The sequence below is a fragment of the Pinus tabuliformis genome, chromosome 6 (assembly GCF_031772625.1).
Source record: "Pinus tabuliformis cultivar Carrire ecotype Pingquan chromosome 6, CPIR1, whole genome shotgun sequence".
Lineage (NCBI taxonomy): Eukaryota > Viridiplantae > Streptophyta > Pinopsida > Pinales > Pinaceae > Pinus > Pinus tabuliformis.
The window spans coordinates 1,867,184,352-1,867,202,346 of record NC_142292.1 but is presented as its reverse complement, the minus strand read 5'-3'; the positions used below and the strand labels follow the sequence as shown (position 1 = coordinate 1,867,202,346).

Genomic DNA, 17,995 nt, shown 5'->3' with positions numbered 1-17,995 from the left:
AGACCTCCTTTCCAAGAAAATTATGCGGAAACGTCTACATCAGCAGAACCCAATGAGGACCCTGAGATTAACTTGATGGGTCTAGATGGTGAAAGTCAAGTGTTCTTAACACAAGAAGATCATGAGGATGATGAAATCAAACTGTTCCAAACTAAATCGGGTGAATCCTTTGACTTTAAGCAAGGCTATGATACTGCTGTTTATGAAGTCCATAAACAATACAAGCTAAGGAGCAGAACTGTGAATGTTAACCAGCCTGAGAAGAAAAAGGATAATCAACAGCCTGAAAAAGTTATAGTCACACAACCTAGTGACAAACTGAATTCACCTACGGAAGAAGTGATTGTTGAAGAAATCACTGAGCCACTGTCCTTAGGACAACAGTCTCTAGACACTTTACCTTCTCATCCCAATCTTACTCCTCAAGAGATGAGTAAAAAGGATAAATCTCAAAGTCAAAACAAAAATCAAGAAGAAGATGTAATGAACAAGGAAAGAACTGTCACCTATAACCCCAAGACCCAATCTGAAAAACCTTTTGATCTGGAAACAGAAATTAGCAAAATAAAAATAGCTATTCCTCTCTTGGAATTAGCCAAGCATGACAGCTACAAATTGCAAATCAAAAGGTCCCTTCAACTTACCAGCAACAAAGATGACGTCAATGTACTGGATGATACCCCAGAACTCCTATTCGGCCCAGAAGTGGATGGGAAAACAGTAGGCGTAGGGGTATTACCTTTTTATGTCAGTTTACATATTCATGATAAAATACTACATAATGCAATGTTTGATTCAGGTGCCTCTCACAATCTTATGCCAAAAGCAGTCATGGAGAGATTAAATTTAGACATAACAAGACCATACAAGGATCTCTTTTCCTTTGACTCTAGTCAGGTCAAGTGCCTAGGTCTCATAAAAGACTTATGTGTGTCACTAGTTCAATACCCTAACAAAACAATCCTAATGGATGTGGTGGTTGCTGATATCCCACCTAAGTATGGAATGCTGTTGTCAAGGTCATGGGGAGCCAAACTCCAAGGCTCCCTACAGCTAGACATGTCTTATGCAACTATCTCTGTTTTTGGACAACCAAAAAGACTATACAGGGAAACACTCATGAAATACATGGTCAGCAGTGAGGAAAAGCCTCAAAACTTTCCCATATATGCTGTCCACTCTGACATAGACTCATATATTCTCTTCAGTGATAACACAAATCTCTCAAAAAATGATATTGGGACTAAAACACTCATACAAGAAGAAAACATTAATGAAGGAAGTACCATCCATGAAACTTCAATCAAACATACACTAGACATTGCTCCTGCTCTAGTTGTGAAAGATTTTCAATCGAATGATGAAACTGTCCTAGAAAACAAGCTAGAGAAGAAACCACAACTTCTGCTTACATTGCCATCCCATGAAAAGGTCACCAAATCTCCTTCCCAGCAGAACATTCTATGGTTCCTTGAATTTGATGGCTCAGTCAACAAGTTAGGGGCAGGAGCTGGAGTTTGGATACACAACAAAGAAAACAGCCATGCAGAAGGCAGGGCTTATAGATTGAATTTCAGATGTACTAACAACATGGCAGAATATGAAGCTCTTTTACTAGGCCTCAAGTTAGTCAAATTCTTACAAGCTGCCAGGGTTTCAATCATGGGTGATTCAGATTTAGTTATCCAACAAGTGAAAGGAAACTTTGTCACTAATGACAAAAGACTAAGGACTTATAGAGCCGCTGTTGCTGAGGTACTAAACTTTTTCTCTGAATTCCAAATTACTAAAATTCCCAGAAACCACAATCTCCATGCACATAGTTTGGCAACATTTGCTAGCACTTGCAAATTGCCACTGGAACCCAACAACTGTTTTACAGCTGAAATTAAACACAGACCCTCTGTTCCAAACAATGTCAAAGATTGGCAAGTATTTGAGGATGATATGCAAATAAACAATTTTTTAACTTTACAACAAGAATTTGCAGGATTAAATATTGACACTGAGACAGCAAGTCAATCACAAATACTTGACAGAGCAAGTCAATCACAACTACAGTTACAACAGGTTGTTCACCCAATATCACCTAGAACAGCAAAACAAATGCTAAACCCAACCATTTTCAACAAAGAGAACATTCAGCAAATCCAATCAATCAATTGTGAAGAAATGACCAATGTTGAGGCTGAAATCATAGAGCTGAAAGACAACTTTTTACCCACTGGCTTAGCTCCTTTAGAAGACATTTTTGATTCAAATGATGTTCCCAGCAAGCCAAAAATGCAGCCCATCAACAATGCCATAGAAGAGTGCAACATTGGGACTGTGGAAAAGCCCAAGGTAATTAAACTGTCTGCTTCTTTACCTCCTGACCAAAAGCCAAAATACATTGACCTTTTTAAAGAGTTCCAGGATGTCTTCGCATGGGGTTATGAGGATCTAAAGTCCTATGACACCTCTGTTATCCAGCACACTATCCCTCTCAAACCTGATCAAAAGCCCTTTAAACAAAAATTGAGGAGGATCAATCCTATGCTTCTCCCAGCAATGGAACAAGAGGTACAAAAAATGTTTAAGGCAGGCATCATAGCACCAATCAGATTCTCTGAATGGATCTCCAACTTGGTCCCTACAAGAAAGAAGACCGGAGAAATTAGGCTGTGTGTGGACTTAAGAAATCTAAACCAAGTATCACTCAAAGACAATTACCCCTTACCCAAGATGGATCACATTCTCCAAAGAGTGGTAGGGGCCTCAAGGATCTCACTGCTAGATGGGTTCTCAGGCTTCAACCAGATCTTAGTTCACCCTGATGATCAGGACAAAACAGCATTTACAACCCCATGGGGAACCTTCAAATATGTAAAAATGCCTTTTGGATTGAAAAACGCCGGGGCAACTTTTCAAAGAGCAATGGACATTGCTTTTTCTAAAGAGATTCATGACTTCTTAGTCATTTACTTGGATGACCTAACACCTTTCTCAAAATCAGACCAAGAACATCTCAGACATTTGAGACAGATCTTCCTAAAATGCAGAAAATATGGAATTTCTTTAAATCCCAAGAAATCCCTGTTCGGACAGGAGGAAGGCAAGCTGCTGGGTCAAATTATCTCAAAAGATGGTATTAGGATTGATCCAGATAGAATCCAAGCCATCTTACAAATGCCTCACCCAAGAAATGTCAAAGAATTGCAAGGATTCTTGGGAAAAATCAATTTCTTGAGAAGGTTCATCCCAAACTTAGCGGAACTAAGCAGATTATTAAACAACATGCTAAAGAAAGATTCAAAGGTCAAATGGACCCTTGAAGCCAAGCAAGCCTTTGAAGGTATAAAACTGGCCCTTACCCAAACCCCAGTGTTGACTAATCCACAGTTTGATAGAGAATTTATCATTTTCTCTTTTGCCTCCCAACATACTATTGCTGTGGTTCTATTACAAAAGGATGACCAAGGAAATGAGAGGCCAATTGCTTTCTTTAGCAAAGCCCTCAGAGATGCACCTTTGAAGTATCAAATTATGGAAAAGCAAGCTTATGCTTTAGTCAAAGCAATTAAAGACTTCAGGATTTATATCCTCTATTCCCATGTTATAGCATATGTGCCAAGTCCTATTGTCAAAGACATTCTCACTCAAGAAAATTTAGAAGGCAGGAGAGGAAAATGGATTGCCAGCATACTAGAATTCGACATTGAAATAAAACCTACAAAGCTAATAAAAGGGCAAGGCTTGGCCAAATTAATGACAGAAACAAATTTCCAAGTCCTAGACATCAATCAGCTGGACAGTGAAACAGAGCTGGCGACTCCAAAGATCAATGAAGCCTTTGAACAATCCCCCTGGTATTCTGATATCTGTTATGTGTTACAAAACCTGTGTGCTCCCCCAGGACTGTCCAAAACTAAGTGTAGGTTCTTAAAAATGAAAACATCAAGATTTTGTGTCATGGATGGCAATTTGCTTTGGAAAAACCATGAAGGGATATTGCTGCACTGTTTAATTGAAAATGAAACTAACAATATCATGCAAGAGTTTCATGCAGGAGACTGTGGTGGACACTTGTACTGGAAGTCCACTGTGGACAAAATACTGAGGGCTGGATACTACTGGCCCACCATGTTCTCTGATGCCAAGAAATTTATTACATCATGTCATAAATGCCAAGTGTTTGAGGGAAGGAGACAACTGTTGCCACTTCCTTTAAGGCCTATTGCAACAGAAAGACCTTTTCAACAATGGGGCTTGGACTTCATTGGGGAAATTCATCCCTCATCTTCAGGCCAACATAGATGGATCTTAACAGCCACAGACTACTTCACTAAGTGGATTGAAGCTGCCCCATGTAGGCAAGCAAATGATTCAATAATCATTCAGTTCTTGGAGAACAACATACTGGCCAGATTTGGCTGTCCTGATAAAATAATAACAGACAATGCTGCTGCTTTCAGATCCAAGAAAATGGTGAATTTCTGCCACAAATTTCACATTACTTTGGGCCATTCCACTGCATACTATCCCCAAGGAAATGGCCTAGCTGAATCATCAAACAAGAGCCTAGTGAACATCATAAAAAAGGTGTTGGAAGAAAATAAGAAGAATTGGCATAAGAAACTAGTCAATGCCTTATGGGCAGATAGACTAAAACCCAAAAGATCAATTGGGACCAGCCCATATGAGTTGGTTTATGGACTAGAGGCCAAATTTCCTTCATCAATAGGAGTGCCTGTTATGAAGCTTCTTCAAGAAAACCAAGCTGAACCAAATGACATGCAAAGAAGGATCAATCAGATAATTTGTTTGCAGCAAACCAGAGACCAAGTTTTCAGCAGAGTTCAAGTTCTACAAGAGAAATTAAAGAAGGCCTTTGATAAAAGAACTAAGGCAGAAGATTTCAGTGTGGGAGACAAAGTCCTCAAGTGGGATGCAAGAAGAGAGGAGAAGGGAAAACATGGAAAATTTGATTCCCTCTGGAGAGGACCATTTGTTGTCCAAGCAGTACAAGGAAACAACACTTACTTCCTTAAAAGTCTAAATGAAACTGATTTGGATGAAGGTCCTGTGAATGGCAGGATGCTGAAGCACTATTTTGAATATCACCCATAAGTGCGGCCTAAGGTTCCCTTGTATATATTCAGATGTAAATATTGTTTTCTGTTTAGATTGTAAAAATGCAGTTTTTGAAGATTATTGACTATTAACAAAAGACGCATAGAATCAAAGATAAGCCAAGGCGGAAAAGCACAGTTTTGGCATTTTAAAGCAGCATACTTCAAGGTTCTGGCAAGAGCAGTCAAGAAGCAAGGCAATCTGACCTGCTGTTCTTGGTCTTTCAAATGAAAAACCATCCCCATGTGGAGCCACTGTTGGATACCTATACCAATAGGTTTCATATTTCATGATTGACAAAGGAAAGTCCAAATATGCTCTGCTTTGACTACACAAAGATCCCATATTTCCTAGAAGAAACAAGGTGTGTAAAGAGCTTCTCCTTGTTTTAATTTTGCTGGCCTTGGTTCAAATTTTGATGGATGATCCAACAGTTTAATATGGATCATGCCATGTTTTGAATTTTCAGTTGTAGAATAGAGAAAGAGGTCTGTCCAAACTGCTTAATCTTGGCAGACAAATAGCCTAGGTAGAGAAAATAAGGCTCCCAACTGCTTAATCTGGGACCTTGGAAGCAATAAGGGTAGAAGTAGACAGAAACACAAAAGAAAAAGCCAAAGAAAAGAAAAGGCAAGTAAGGGTTTGCAAGCCTAAATGCACCCTCCAAGAAGAAACAAAAAATGCTAGGCAAAGTAGTTGGGTAAGTAGATGGGGTTGCAGAAATGGTATCCATTTCAGATTGAATGATCAAGATAAGAGAAGAAAAGCAAAGAAGTATGTCTAACCTCCCACTGCCCCCTTTTTCATGTCATTTACTAACATCCCCTTTGAGTTAACATTCATGGAAGCACTTGTGGTAAGGAGATTGAATTTTTATCCTTAGAAGCCACATTTCTTGTCTAAAACTCTTTGCATTTTGATCTACTCCCTAAACTAAGTAAGTTTCAAATGAACTTAGTGTTTTTTCCCCCATTCACTCCCCCCATACATATTAACTTTAACTTTACTATGTAAATCCCCTATATCACCCTTCCCCTACTAGTATTAACACCATGGTGTATAAACCCCAAATTTTGTATAAATACCCACCCTTTGGTATTATAGCCAATAAGTCCCGTGTCAGGGATCAAATGACACCTGGTCATCTTGATAAACCTAAGCCCAAAACCCCTTTCCCCTTCACAAATCCATTTTCTCACTTTAAAACCCCATTTGCACATGAAAACCCCCTAAAAGCCTTGTGTCTACCCTTACCCGCTTCAAAATGGCTAAAAATCGTGAAAAACCAACTTTTCCCGTTTGTCCAAAGTCTAATGGGCGGGCTCATTTACACTGGAATTCGCGAAAAACCCGCTTTACCAAAGTTTCCGCCCATGCACAGTTCCCGGGATAAATTAATAAAATAATCCCCGCCCCTCACCATACTTGTCTATCATTTTGCGCTCCCGCTGACCGTCCGATCAAACGATCTTAGATCCTACGGCTCTGGTTGCATCGGACCTTCTCCGACGTCCGCCCGTTACCCACCCTATCCCCCTATCACATCAAACCTCTGACAGCCGTCAGATCATGTCCCTCCAAATCCAACGGCCATCGCTGCATCGGAGCCAATCCGATGTCCGGACGATATCTCCCGACGGCCGTATTTTGGCTACGTCATGCGGCAGCCACGTGTCCCCTCCACGGCTCATCGGAGGTACTACTGACACTTACCGCCACCGTACCATAGGCGGTGCGATATGAAACCGCCGGCGGTTTCCGGTTTCTCCCTTTCCGCCCGCACTGTGTCATCCCCACGTCACTGCCAGTTATGCCGTCGCGTCATCCCTCCGCTCATCCATTGGTCTACCTGTCCTGCCACCTCACCATCCCCGTGGACCAACCAGAACCCACCACCTGGTCGGATGACATCCCGCTGACGTCATCCGACCCTGACCCCACCTATGACGTCATGCTGACGTCAGCACAAAAACGCGCCAAAATCACCAAAATCTATATTTGAGCCAAAAAAGTCGCGTTTTTGCTATTTTTTGGAGAAAGCCGCATTGTTGCTCTGCATGTAATTTCATGTTCAAGCCTGCACCAGCCTATTGAAAAGGCTTCCAGACCGCCAGAGCGTCCATCCTTCAAGCATTAGCAAGTTTTAACCGACCAGATTCCACAGGTATTATTCATTTTCACTCTGCAAATCCATTTTCACTGAATTCCGCTTATAAGCCTATGAACAGACCTTGAAACGCTAAATTCACCATTAAACTCCACTGAACCAACACTAATACCATACCAGTGCTGCCATTACACGTTTACAAGGCCACATTGGGCAAACTGAACGCAATTTTCTCACTGGTTCGCGCAATCGTGAACCAGTTACCTGCAAGAATCAAATTTACCATAAAAACATACTTTGTTCAATTCTGCTACTCATCTATTGGTTCAAAAGCAGTATTTCAATTGCTACAACCTTTCCCATTCACTCTTTCTCCTCAGAAATTCCCATTTTCTTCAGAAAAATCTCCTTTTGTGTTACTTTGCATAGTAACACCAGCCCCCAAAGAACAGAATCCTAAAAGGACCATGGATCCCCCTATGGCTCCCATAGTGCTAAATGTTCAACCTCTGAATGCCCCTCAAAAGAATTTGAAATGGCAAGCCTTAGCAGATATGGATTACCAAATTGAAGAAGAGAAGCTTATGAGCAGCAAATTCCACCTTCATCTGTTGAATGAATTAAAAGCCAAGCACGAAAATGGGACAGATATACTGGGCTTATGGGACTCTTTTCTCCCTATTTTTAAGCTCCCTCAGGTCAACCAGTTCCCTGAACTAATCCACCTCTGTGCTGAACAATATGATGTTTCTCAGCGAGCTGTTCTTGACCCATCTGGTGCAGTACTTTTCTATGTTACCCCTCAAGCTATCAGAGACATGCTTTGCTTCAACCCTCAGAAGAAGTTGGTTCCTTTATCACTGGTAAATCTGATAAAACAAGGGGATAAACTCACAGATGCTCAAATTGTTAAATTCAATCAATTATACATCAAAACTAACATTGTAATGGGCCCTCCAATTCTTCATGTATACCTCAATGAGCTGGGCAGAGACCTTGCAGATATGATTTCTCCCATCTTGGGATATAGTTCAGTCGAGCATATCGATACAACTGTGCTGGTATTGATGCTTATGTTTGCTCCTGGCAAGTCACCAATCTGCTATGACTACGCCACCTACATATCAGACAAGATTCATGAGCAATTGATGAATTTAAGGAGAGATAGGGTGTTCAGATACACCTCCTACATTTACCATTTGATCTTGTATCATCAACATCAGAAATTTCACTTTTCAATCAAAAGAATGGATGCCCAAGGCAATCCCAGATCAGTGGTCTACTGGTCATCTGTCTTCCACATTAGACCTGAGTCTCCATACACTTACTGTGAATTCATGGATCTGTTTATCCATCCAACTATGGCAATGCTGATGAGCTCACCTCCTCCGAGACTCACTGATGACATGCAGAGAATTCTTCAGTTGTCCAAATCTTATAGCATTGGGGATTGGTACTTCTACCAAAACCACACTGTCATCAGGATATATGGGTGTGATCTACCTCCTTTCAAATTACCCAAGTATGTGCCTATGAGGCTATTTGCCCTAGAGTACTTTAGGCAATTTGGCAGAGTTGATGTGCTTCATTTTTCAGGAAAAGGCAAAAAGGCACAGTTGAAAGTCAAAAGCCAACTTGGCCATTTTATTTATAATGAGAGGGAGCAAGGATGGAGGGAAGCAGAGCGAATGCTTGAGGCCCTTGGCCTGCAAACCAGTTTCATATGGGTACCCTATGACCCTAATCATTTCATATCCACAAGGAGGCTCAAATACAAGTTATCTGCCTACGATCACCATAGCATCCCCCACATTGAAAAATATGCAAACCAAGATAAATGGAGGAGAGGGACCTTAGAAGAACCCTTGTCACAAGAAGAGCTGAACAAAAGGGCACTAAGGAATCTAAAGAAGTTGGCTGACCTTGAGCTTTGTCCACAGGTATTCACACTTCCATGTACACAAACGGGAGTAGCTGAATCCTCCTCAACTGCCAAGCAGCAAAACACCAAGGTAACTGAGAATATATCCAGCAGTGGCAAAGAAAAGGAGATGGAGACAGAGCAAACAGATAAACAAGAGCAGCAGCAGGCAGAGTTACAACAGCAAGCAGAAGGGCTGCAACAAGGGCAGCAAGAAGAGTCAGAACAGCAAGAGCAACAACATCAAGAAGAACAAAGGCAGGATCAGCCTGCCCAGCAAAAAGAAACAGTGGAAACTCCTCAGACCACTGAAAGAACGGTGCCTACAAGGCAAGAGACTACCTTTGATGCCTCGGTCCTCCAAACCCCTCAAAAGGAGGATACATTTGTTTTTAGAAAAAGGGATAGAGAAACTCCCCTGACATCATCTATAAATCAGGGAGAGAAAAGGCAGAGATTAAATGATTTTCCAGAGGAGGACATAGCAATAAGACAGGCATTGGGCATGGGCCCACCCAGCAGAGAAGCTTCAGCAAGTTCCTTCCAGCAGGAACAGGACAGGACCATGGGAGGGGAGGTCAGCTCCTCCAGCCAACAAAAAGAGGGAAGCATCAAACAGCAATTTATAGACATTAAAAGGAGGAATGATCCTATTAAGATACAGCTGTACAATCACCTACTAAACATGGCTCCTACCAATCAGCAAAGACTTATGTCTGCCTTTGATGTAGGTGAAGGCAAAATGATCATGAGTCATTTTATGCCCACGGCTCTGCATCCCCAATCTACCTCAGATTACCTCAGGACCAACCTGGAGGTCATGGCCAAAGACATACACCCAATGGACAAAATTGAACTACATAAACAAACTGGTGAGATGGTGTATGCCTCTTTAGCAGATGAAACATTAGAGAATTATAAGCTAAAGAGCAGCCTCAATGCCACAGCCTCTCAACTGGAATTGGAGAAGGCATCATCTCAGGAAAAGGACAACAGAATAAAGTCCCTAGAAGACATAATCATTGAAATTGGGCATGATCCCAAAGATATTTCAGGGATACAGGAAATTTTGAAGTTGAGGGATGCTGACATGGCTGCCATGAGGAAGAAGATCAAACTCCCTGCCACCATGCACCCTTAGACAGATGAGGTAGCCCAACAAAGGCAGGAGAAGGACACCACAGATTTGCTGATCTCCATTTATAAACAACTTATTCAAGCACAAGACAAACTAGGAGAATCAGAGGCTGCAAAAGCAGCATTGCAAGCAGCATTAAAACAAAGAGAAGAGGGTCAGACCTCTCAACCTCCTCCTCAGATCATCAATCTTGAGGAAACTGCTCCTATCACTGCCCCTCCTCCTCAACAGACCGAACAAACAGCAACATCTACTTCAGCAGCGCCAACAACTACAGAGCAGGCCCAAAGCCTAGATATGCAAAAGCTGAAGAACGAAATCCAAGTCCTGGAAGCTCAAATGTTGGAGCTCAACTCAGCCAAAGAATCTTTGGCTAAAATCAATGATAGATATGATAAGTCCAAACAAACTGTGGCAGAGAAGGACAGGGAGGTGAAAGCCCTCAAAAACAAAATAAAAGAGCTAGAGAATGAGCTCAAGTTAGACAAAGTGGTGGCAGAACTGAAAATAGTACTATGGGCTAACATTGGTCGATCTATCAATGAGCAATGGCCATATATTGAGACAATCCATGAGCAGCTGGAGCTCATCCCAAAGGCACAAAGGGAGATTCACAGAGCAAGAACTCAATTGAGCAATATGCCTGAAGTGGCCACTAGAATGATCAATGTACTTAATCATAAAACAAGTTCTCAGTTAGCCATCATGGGAATTACAAACCGGACTGATACTGTCCAACTGATCAAGAGGGTTCTTACTCTTAGAAATCTGGTACAGACATTGGAAAGAAGAACCCAAGACATGCAGACTGAGGTGAACAGATTTTTAGAAAAATTTCAAGTGTTAGAAAGCAGAGGACTCCCTGGCTTACTGAACAGTGCAGGGAGATTGTTCACACATGACCAATACGCTAAAAGGGTCAATACATTTGCCACTAACCAGATCAGTGATAAGCCCAACACCTCAGAGGAAACAGGGCCAGCCACAGGACAGTCTCTTTACAACAGAGTTGAGAATCTGTTTTTTATAATGAATGAGATCAATCACTTGTTTGGGGTGGCTCCCAATTTCTTCAAGTACACAGAGGCAGAGGAAACAATGGATGCTATTCTCAGGCATCAGCTCCCTACGCAAGAATGGTGGACAAGCGCAATACAGAAGATTTTGTAAACAGGGAGTCACTTAACAAATTTTGTTTCTTAAAATATCAGTTATCATGCAAAGCAAAGTTTAACAAAATCAGCATGCACAGCGGATCAAAGCTGAGCCAACTCAGCAGAGGGATCAGCCAACAAAGCAGAAGTAGAAGACTACAGGTGGCAGGGCCGAGAAAATACAGCGCAGCAAGAAATAAAGGCGCAGTTATCAGCATTAAAGCTAAGCATTGCAACCGACTCAATGACCTCCAAAGGTCAAACTACCCTCTGACAAACATAAAGAGCATTTATGCTGCATTAAAAGCTACAATAACTTCTTCTCTACTTTCTGAACAAATTTGTGAAGATATTTTCTCTCTCGGATGACTCAATGCCTGAGATATTTTGTATACGCTTTCCTATAAAGTCCCCTTCGCATAAGATTGCAAGGGTTGTTGTTGATTTCTCCTAAATAAATTCTTATGCTGTAATCCTTTCAAAAGTTTAATAAAGAAAGTGATGGAATTTCTTGGACTTCTGAGCTGTTGAATGCGTTTCGGTGCCTGTTGATGACTGCTGAATTCCTGTGTATTTCACCATACAATAAGTCTCTGTAACTTCTCTCTGTCAATTAGTTGTTTTGTTAAAATTCATATATGTTATCTGATTTTCTATACTAAGCAACAAGGAAAAAGAATAACTTTCAGGATTTATTCTTTGAATACCCTGAGTTCAATCTGTGTTGTTTATGAATGTTTTCTTCAGCTGTAGTCTAGATAAGTGTAATTCTTAATTGCTGCACTTTCAGAATACACCTTTCACCGTGGCCTTTGTTACAGGAATTCAAGTTTTGCTCCTGTGCAGTGTGCTCACTTTCACCTCACCAACTTAATAGAAAATTCTTAATTGCTTTCTGTTGGTTGACATACATCACCATTTAAGCTAATTTTGTTTGTCTAGAATACACAATAGGCCCTGCAGTTTGAACACCACCAATCCAGCATATCAAATCATTTCACAACTCCAGACTCCATTGCCCAATGGTATTTCACTATCTAAACACTATATCATAAGACTTGAAAGAAATCCTTCAACCAAAAACATAAAACAAAACCTGAGCATAATAGCTAGCCTAAAAACACCATCATAATAGAGACAAATCATAAAGAGAGAGCCCTCTCTGATCACAGTTTGGCTAGAAACAGTGATCCAAAGATTGGTTAGTGGTTACCCCGGCCGTATTCCCTTGGGAGTCATAGGGAACAACCTGGGTGTTAACATAATTGGCGACTCCACTGGGGACTTGCTTAAAATTTTCAAATTTCTATATATCTTCCATAGCTACTATCAAGCCCGAAATCAGTCAAGAGGCCTTAATCTGTTTCTGTGTAACATTGACAGTTTTAGGGAAGAGCTGTTTTGGGAATCTTCATCTTAGTTCTAAAATATATATAGCCATTCCAAAATCTTCATACAGTCCTTTTAAATATAAAATTTCTTACAAAATCCTAAAAAACAGTTAGAAGCTGGCTCCCAAGAAAAATCCACGGAATCCACGGCATACTAGGGCAAATCCTGACCCTAATCCACCTATCATTGTTGATAATCCAAATACCATCCCAAGAAACATTAGGAGGCAGCAAAGGCAGGAGCAGCCTGCTGATTTGAGTCCTGAGACAGCTCATCCAAACCCTGTTCCCACTCCAATCAAGGTTTTATTTCGATCTACCCTTGATTCCCCTAGTTCCCCCTCTACATCTCAAAGCCCTCCTTTCACACCTTTATCCACTGCACATACTCCTTTAACCAACATCCTAGTTTCTACCCCTTCCATTAACCCTGTTATACCTGTCATCCCTGTTGTCCCATTCGCCCCTGTCAATCCCCTAAACCTTGTGAATATGGCTAACAGATATGCACCCTTGCAGATACCAGCTAATGCTGCAGCTTTACCCCAAGACTACCAAACCAAAATCTCATATTTTGACTCCAATGGCCCCCTGACAGCTGTTCAACATGCTAAGAAAATGCAGGACCACTTTGAAACGTATGAAATAGATGATGACAGTGTCAGAATGAGGATGTTTGTTCAAAGCCTAACTGGGGATGTTAGGACCTGGTTTAGATCCCTGAATGCAAATTCTATTGCAACCCCTGATGAGCTTTATCAAGCCTTTACTACCAGATGGGAGAAGAAGAAATATCCCCTGCACATACTTGCTGAATATGAAACAATCAAGAGAGGTCCTCAAGAGACCGTTCTGGAGTATTGTGCTAGATTCAACAATGTGTACAATGCGATACCACAAAATCTAAGACCTCCTCCTGATTTGGCCTTGTACAAATTCCCTGATGGATTTGATCCTGACATGGCATATCAGTTGAAGGAAAGAGAACCTGAAACCCTTGAAGATGCTCAAAAGGCTGCTGTCACAGTGGAAGCAAACCTGATTGCCAAAAGAAACAGGGCAAGGTTAGAAAAGAGAAGCATATATAAAGAAGAAACCTCTGCCTTTGATCAGAAGCTGGACGCAATACTCAATAGCATGAAAAGATTAGGTGATAGAGTGGAAACAGTGGAAAGAAAATCATCATGGGAAGCACCACAAAACAACCCCCCCAGAAATCCAAATTTTAGGAAAACTCAAAACCCAGGCATGGGTAGAACTAGTGCTGAGCAGGACATAAGACCTCCTTTCCAAGAAAATTATGCGGAAACGTCTACATCAGCAGAACCCAATGAGGACCCTGAGATTAACTTGATGGGTCTAGATGGTGAAAGTCAAGTGTTCTTAACACAAGAAGATCATGAGGATGATGAAATCAAACTGTTCCAAACTAAATCGGGTGAATCCTTTGACTTTAAGCAAGGCTATGATACTGCTGTTTATGAAGTCCATAAACAATACAAGCTAAGGAGCATAACTGTGAATGTTAACCAGCCTGAGAAGAAAAAGGATAATCAACAGCCTGAAAAAGTTATAGTCACACAACCTAGTGACAAACTGAATTCACCTACGGAAGAAGTGATTGTTGAAGAAATCACTGAGCCAATGTCCTTAAGACAGCAGTCTCTAGACACTTTACCTTCTCATCCCAATCTTACTCCTCAAGAGATGAGTAAAAAGGATAAATTTCAAAGTCAAAACAAAAATCAAGAAGAAGATGTAATGAACAAGGAAAGAACTGTCACCTATAACCCCAAGACCCAATATGAAAAACCTTTTGATCTTGAAACAGAAATTAGCAAAATAAAAATAGCTATTCCTCTCTTGGAATTAGCCAAGCATGACAGCTACAAATTGCAAATCAAAAGGTCCCTTCAACTTACCAGCAACAAAGATGACGTCAATGTACTGGATGATACCCCAGAACTCCTATTCGGCCCAGAAGTGGATGGGAAATCTTGCAAAAGATTATCTTGCAAGAGAATTTGAGATGAAAGACCTGGGGCTCATGCGTTATTTCCTTGGTATGGAAGTATGGCAAGGAGATGAGGAACTATTTGTCTCTCAGGAAAAGTATGCCAACGAGATATCGAAGAAGTTCCAGCATGGAGAGGAAAAAACCCATGGAGACTCCTCTAGTAGGGAATTGTAGGAAGGAACATGCTACTTCAGGTGAAGTGGTAGAAGCTACCATTTACAGGTAGCTTGTGGGTTCACTTATGTACTTGGTGAACACACGGTAGACATATGTTTTGTAGTTAACCAACTTATTCACTACAACAAAACCCTGTGATTAGCATCCTTTTTTCTTCCTTTTTTGCATCTAAAGCCCAGTTTTGGTGTTATTTGTGTCCATTTATCAAATATGGTACAAAACTTGATGCAAAGTTTGCACCGAGTTTTGCACCAAGTTTAGCACCAGGTATTGTAATAGGTTTTGCACCAAATTTTACAACAGGTTTTGCACTAGGTTTTATGCCATCCTTTGCACCATGTTTTGCATCAAGTTTGTCACCTAATTCTTTTTCACCAACTTTTGCAGCCTCTATTGCAACCACTTTTTGCGCCTATACTTGCATCATCTCTTGCATCCTCTTTTACATCATTTTTTGCATCCCATTTGTGCCAAGTTTTGCTTCGAGATTTGTGTGTAGTTTTGCATCCAATTTTGCATCTAATTTTGATGCATCCACTTTTACATCTTGTTTTTCATCCATATTTACATCCTCTTTTTCATCTATTATTATGTCCACTATCTCATCCAATTTTCTTGTGCCATAATTTTCACCTAGTTTGACACCTCCCCTTGCACCCACTTATGCTTCTAAATTTGCATCCACGATTGCATCCTCATATACATTTAGGTCTTCATCAACTTTTACACCTATTTTTTCATCCCGTTTTGTATCAACTTTTGCATCACGATTTGCATCAGGTTTTGTGTCTCATATTGCATCGACTTTTGCATCTACTTTCACATCAAATTTTGCTGCATCAACTTTTGCTTCCTATTTTTCATCCATTGTTGTACCCATGTTTACGTCTACTTTTGCATCCCTTTGCATCTTATTTTGCATCTTATTTTGCTTATTTTTTTGCATCTATCATTCCATCCACTTTGTTTGTGACATAATTTGTGCCATGTTTTGTACTTATTGTTGTACCCATGTTTGCTTCTAATCTTGCATCCATTTTTGCATCAAATATTACATCTATTTTTGCATCTACTTTTGTGTTGGGTTTTGCGTCTCACTTTGTATCTTCTTTTTCATCTACTTCCATTGCATCCAATTTTGTTTCTCCTATTGCACCCATGTTTGCATCCACTTTTACATTCCTTATTGCATATTGTCTTGCATCTAAGTTTGCATCTTTTTTTGTATTTATTATTACATCCATTTTCTCATCCACTTTGTTTGTGCCACAATTTGTGCCATATCTTGCACCTATCATTGCAACCCATATTTTCTTTCACTTTTGCATCCACATTTGCATCCTATTTTGTGTCCAAGTTTGCATCAAATATTATTTATGTTTTTTGCATCCCATTTTGCATCCACTTTTACATCCACTTTTGATGCATCCAATTTTGCATCTAATTTTTGTGTTCACTATTGCACCCATGTTTGGCCCATGTTTACATCTCTTTTTTCATTCAAGTTTGCCTCATTTTTCATCCAAGTTTGTGTCATTTTTTGCGTTCATTGTTGTATCCACATTTGTTTCACCACAATTCATGCTAAGTTTTATGCCTACTATTACACCCATGTTTTCTTCCACTTTTTATTCCATGTTTGCATTGTATTTTGTGTCCAAGTTTGTATCAACTAGTGCATCTATTTTTTCATCCACTTTTGTGTCAATTTTTTTTGTTTTGTTTTGCATCTACTTATGTTGTGTCCACTCTTCATCCAATTTTACGTCTATTGCTGCCCCCATTTTTTTGTTCACTTTTTCATGCCCTTTCCAACACTCATCATATTTTTTGCATTGATGATATTTCTTATGACATTGATAATTATGAACAACTGATGACAATGTCAATAATTATGACGATGATGATAATGAAGATGATGATGATGACATGAATTTTGATTATTATGATAATGACAATGATGATAAAAACGATGGGGGTTATAATGACAATGATGATGATGAAAATAATGATGAGATGCTAATGATCTTGGCCAATATTGCCAATTTTTAAATGTTGTCATGGTCATAATCATAATCATTATCTTTAGCGTCGTCTTCCAAGTCATCATCATTTGATCATTATTATCATTATTTTAATTTTGGTCATTATCAACAACAATAATGGCATGAGTGATGGCTATGATGCTCATGACAAAGATGACAACAATGATGATAGAAATTACATTAATTATGATGATGGTGATAATGAAAATTATAATGATGATGATAATGGTAGTGATGATGATGGTCATCGATCATCTCTCAAAAATAAAGTTGTTATTTCTCTTGCATATATCATGTGTCCTAACAACCATTTTCAAGCAGTCCTAACATTTTTTGGTTTGATGACATTTCTTACGTATCCTATAATTATGAACTATTGATGATAATGTCCATAATCATGATGATGATGATGACGACATGAATGGTGATTATGACGATAATGCAATGATGACAATGATGGTGGTGGTGATGATGATAATGAAGATGACAACACTCCCTCTAAATTAGGGAGGTACTCATAATGAGACAAAAAGGTACTCTCAAGTTGAAATATTCATATAAGAAGGGATATGGATTGATAATAATCAATGATGATTAACATCATCATAGCCAACATTGTCAAAATAGCAAGGCCTTGACTAACAAGTTTTATCTCTCCATTAGATCAGAGCACAATGTTGGGAGGCATAAATTTGGACACCACTGCCTCTCTAGGCACTCACCCCACTAAGATGTTCACCAAGTATGTCCCCACATGATCATTTCCTAATCCAGTGTCATAATATTTGACACCAGGAAATGTCGATCCTCATGAGTATCCTTATCTTGGATTAACGTACTTGACTTAAGGTGGTTAGTCCTCGTCAAAGTAAAAATTCTCAAAGAATATTGGTCCTAGATATTTATCCAATCCACCATTCTCCCTACTAATGT

At 40.0% G+C, this 17,995-nt stretch overlaps 1 protein-coding gene across 1 annotated transcript in view; it reads right to left on the bottom strand.

Annotated features, from left to right (window-relative positions):
• The window catches only part of LOC149266582 (uncharacterized), a 92,044-nt gene that overhangs the window by 46,830 nt on the left and 27,219 nt on the right, over positions 1-17,995 (bottom strand). Inside the window, exon 3 of the mRNA XM_089408704.1 lies at positions 7,397-7,483. Within this exon, the coding sequence (XP_089264830.1) occupies positions 7,397-7,483 (87 nt within the window). The remainder of the gene's footprint in view (positions 1-7,396; positions 7,484-17,995) is intronic.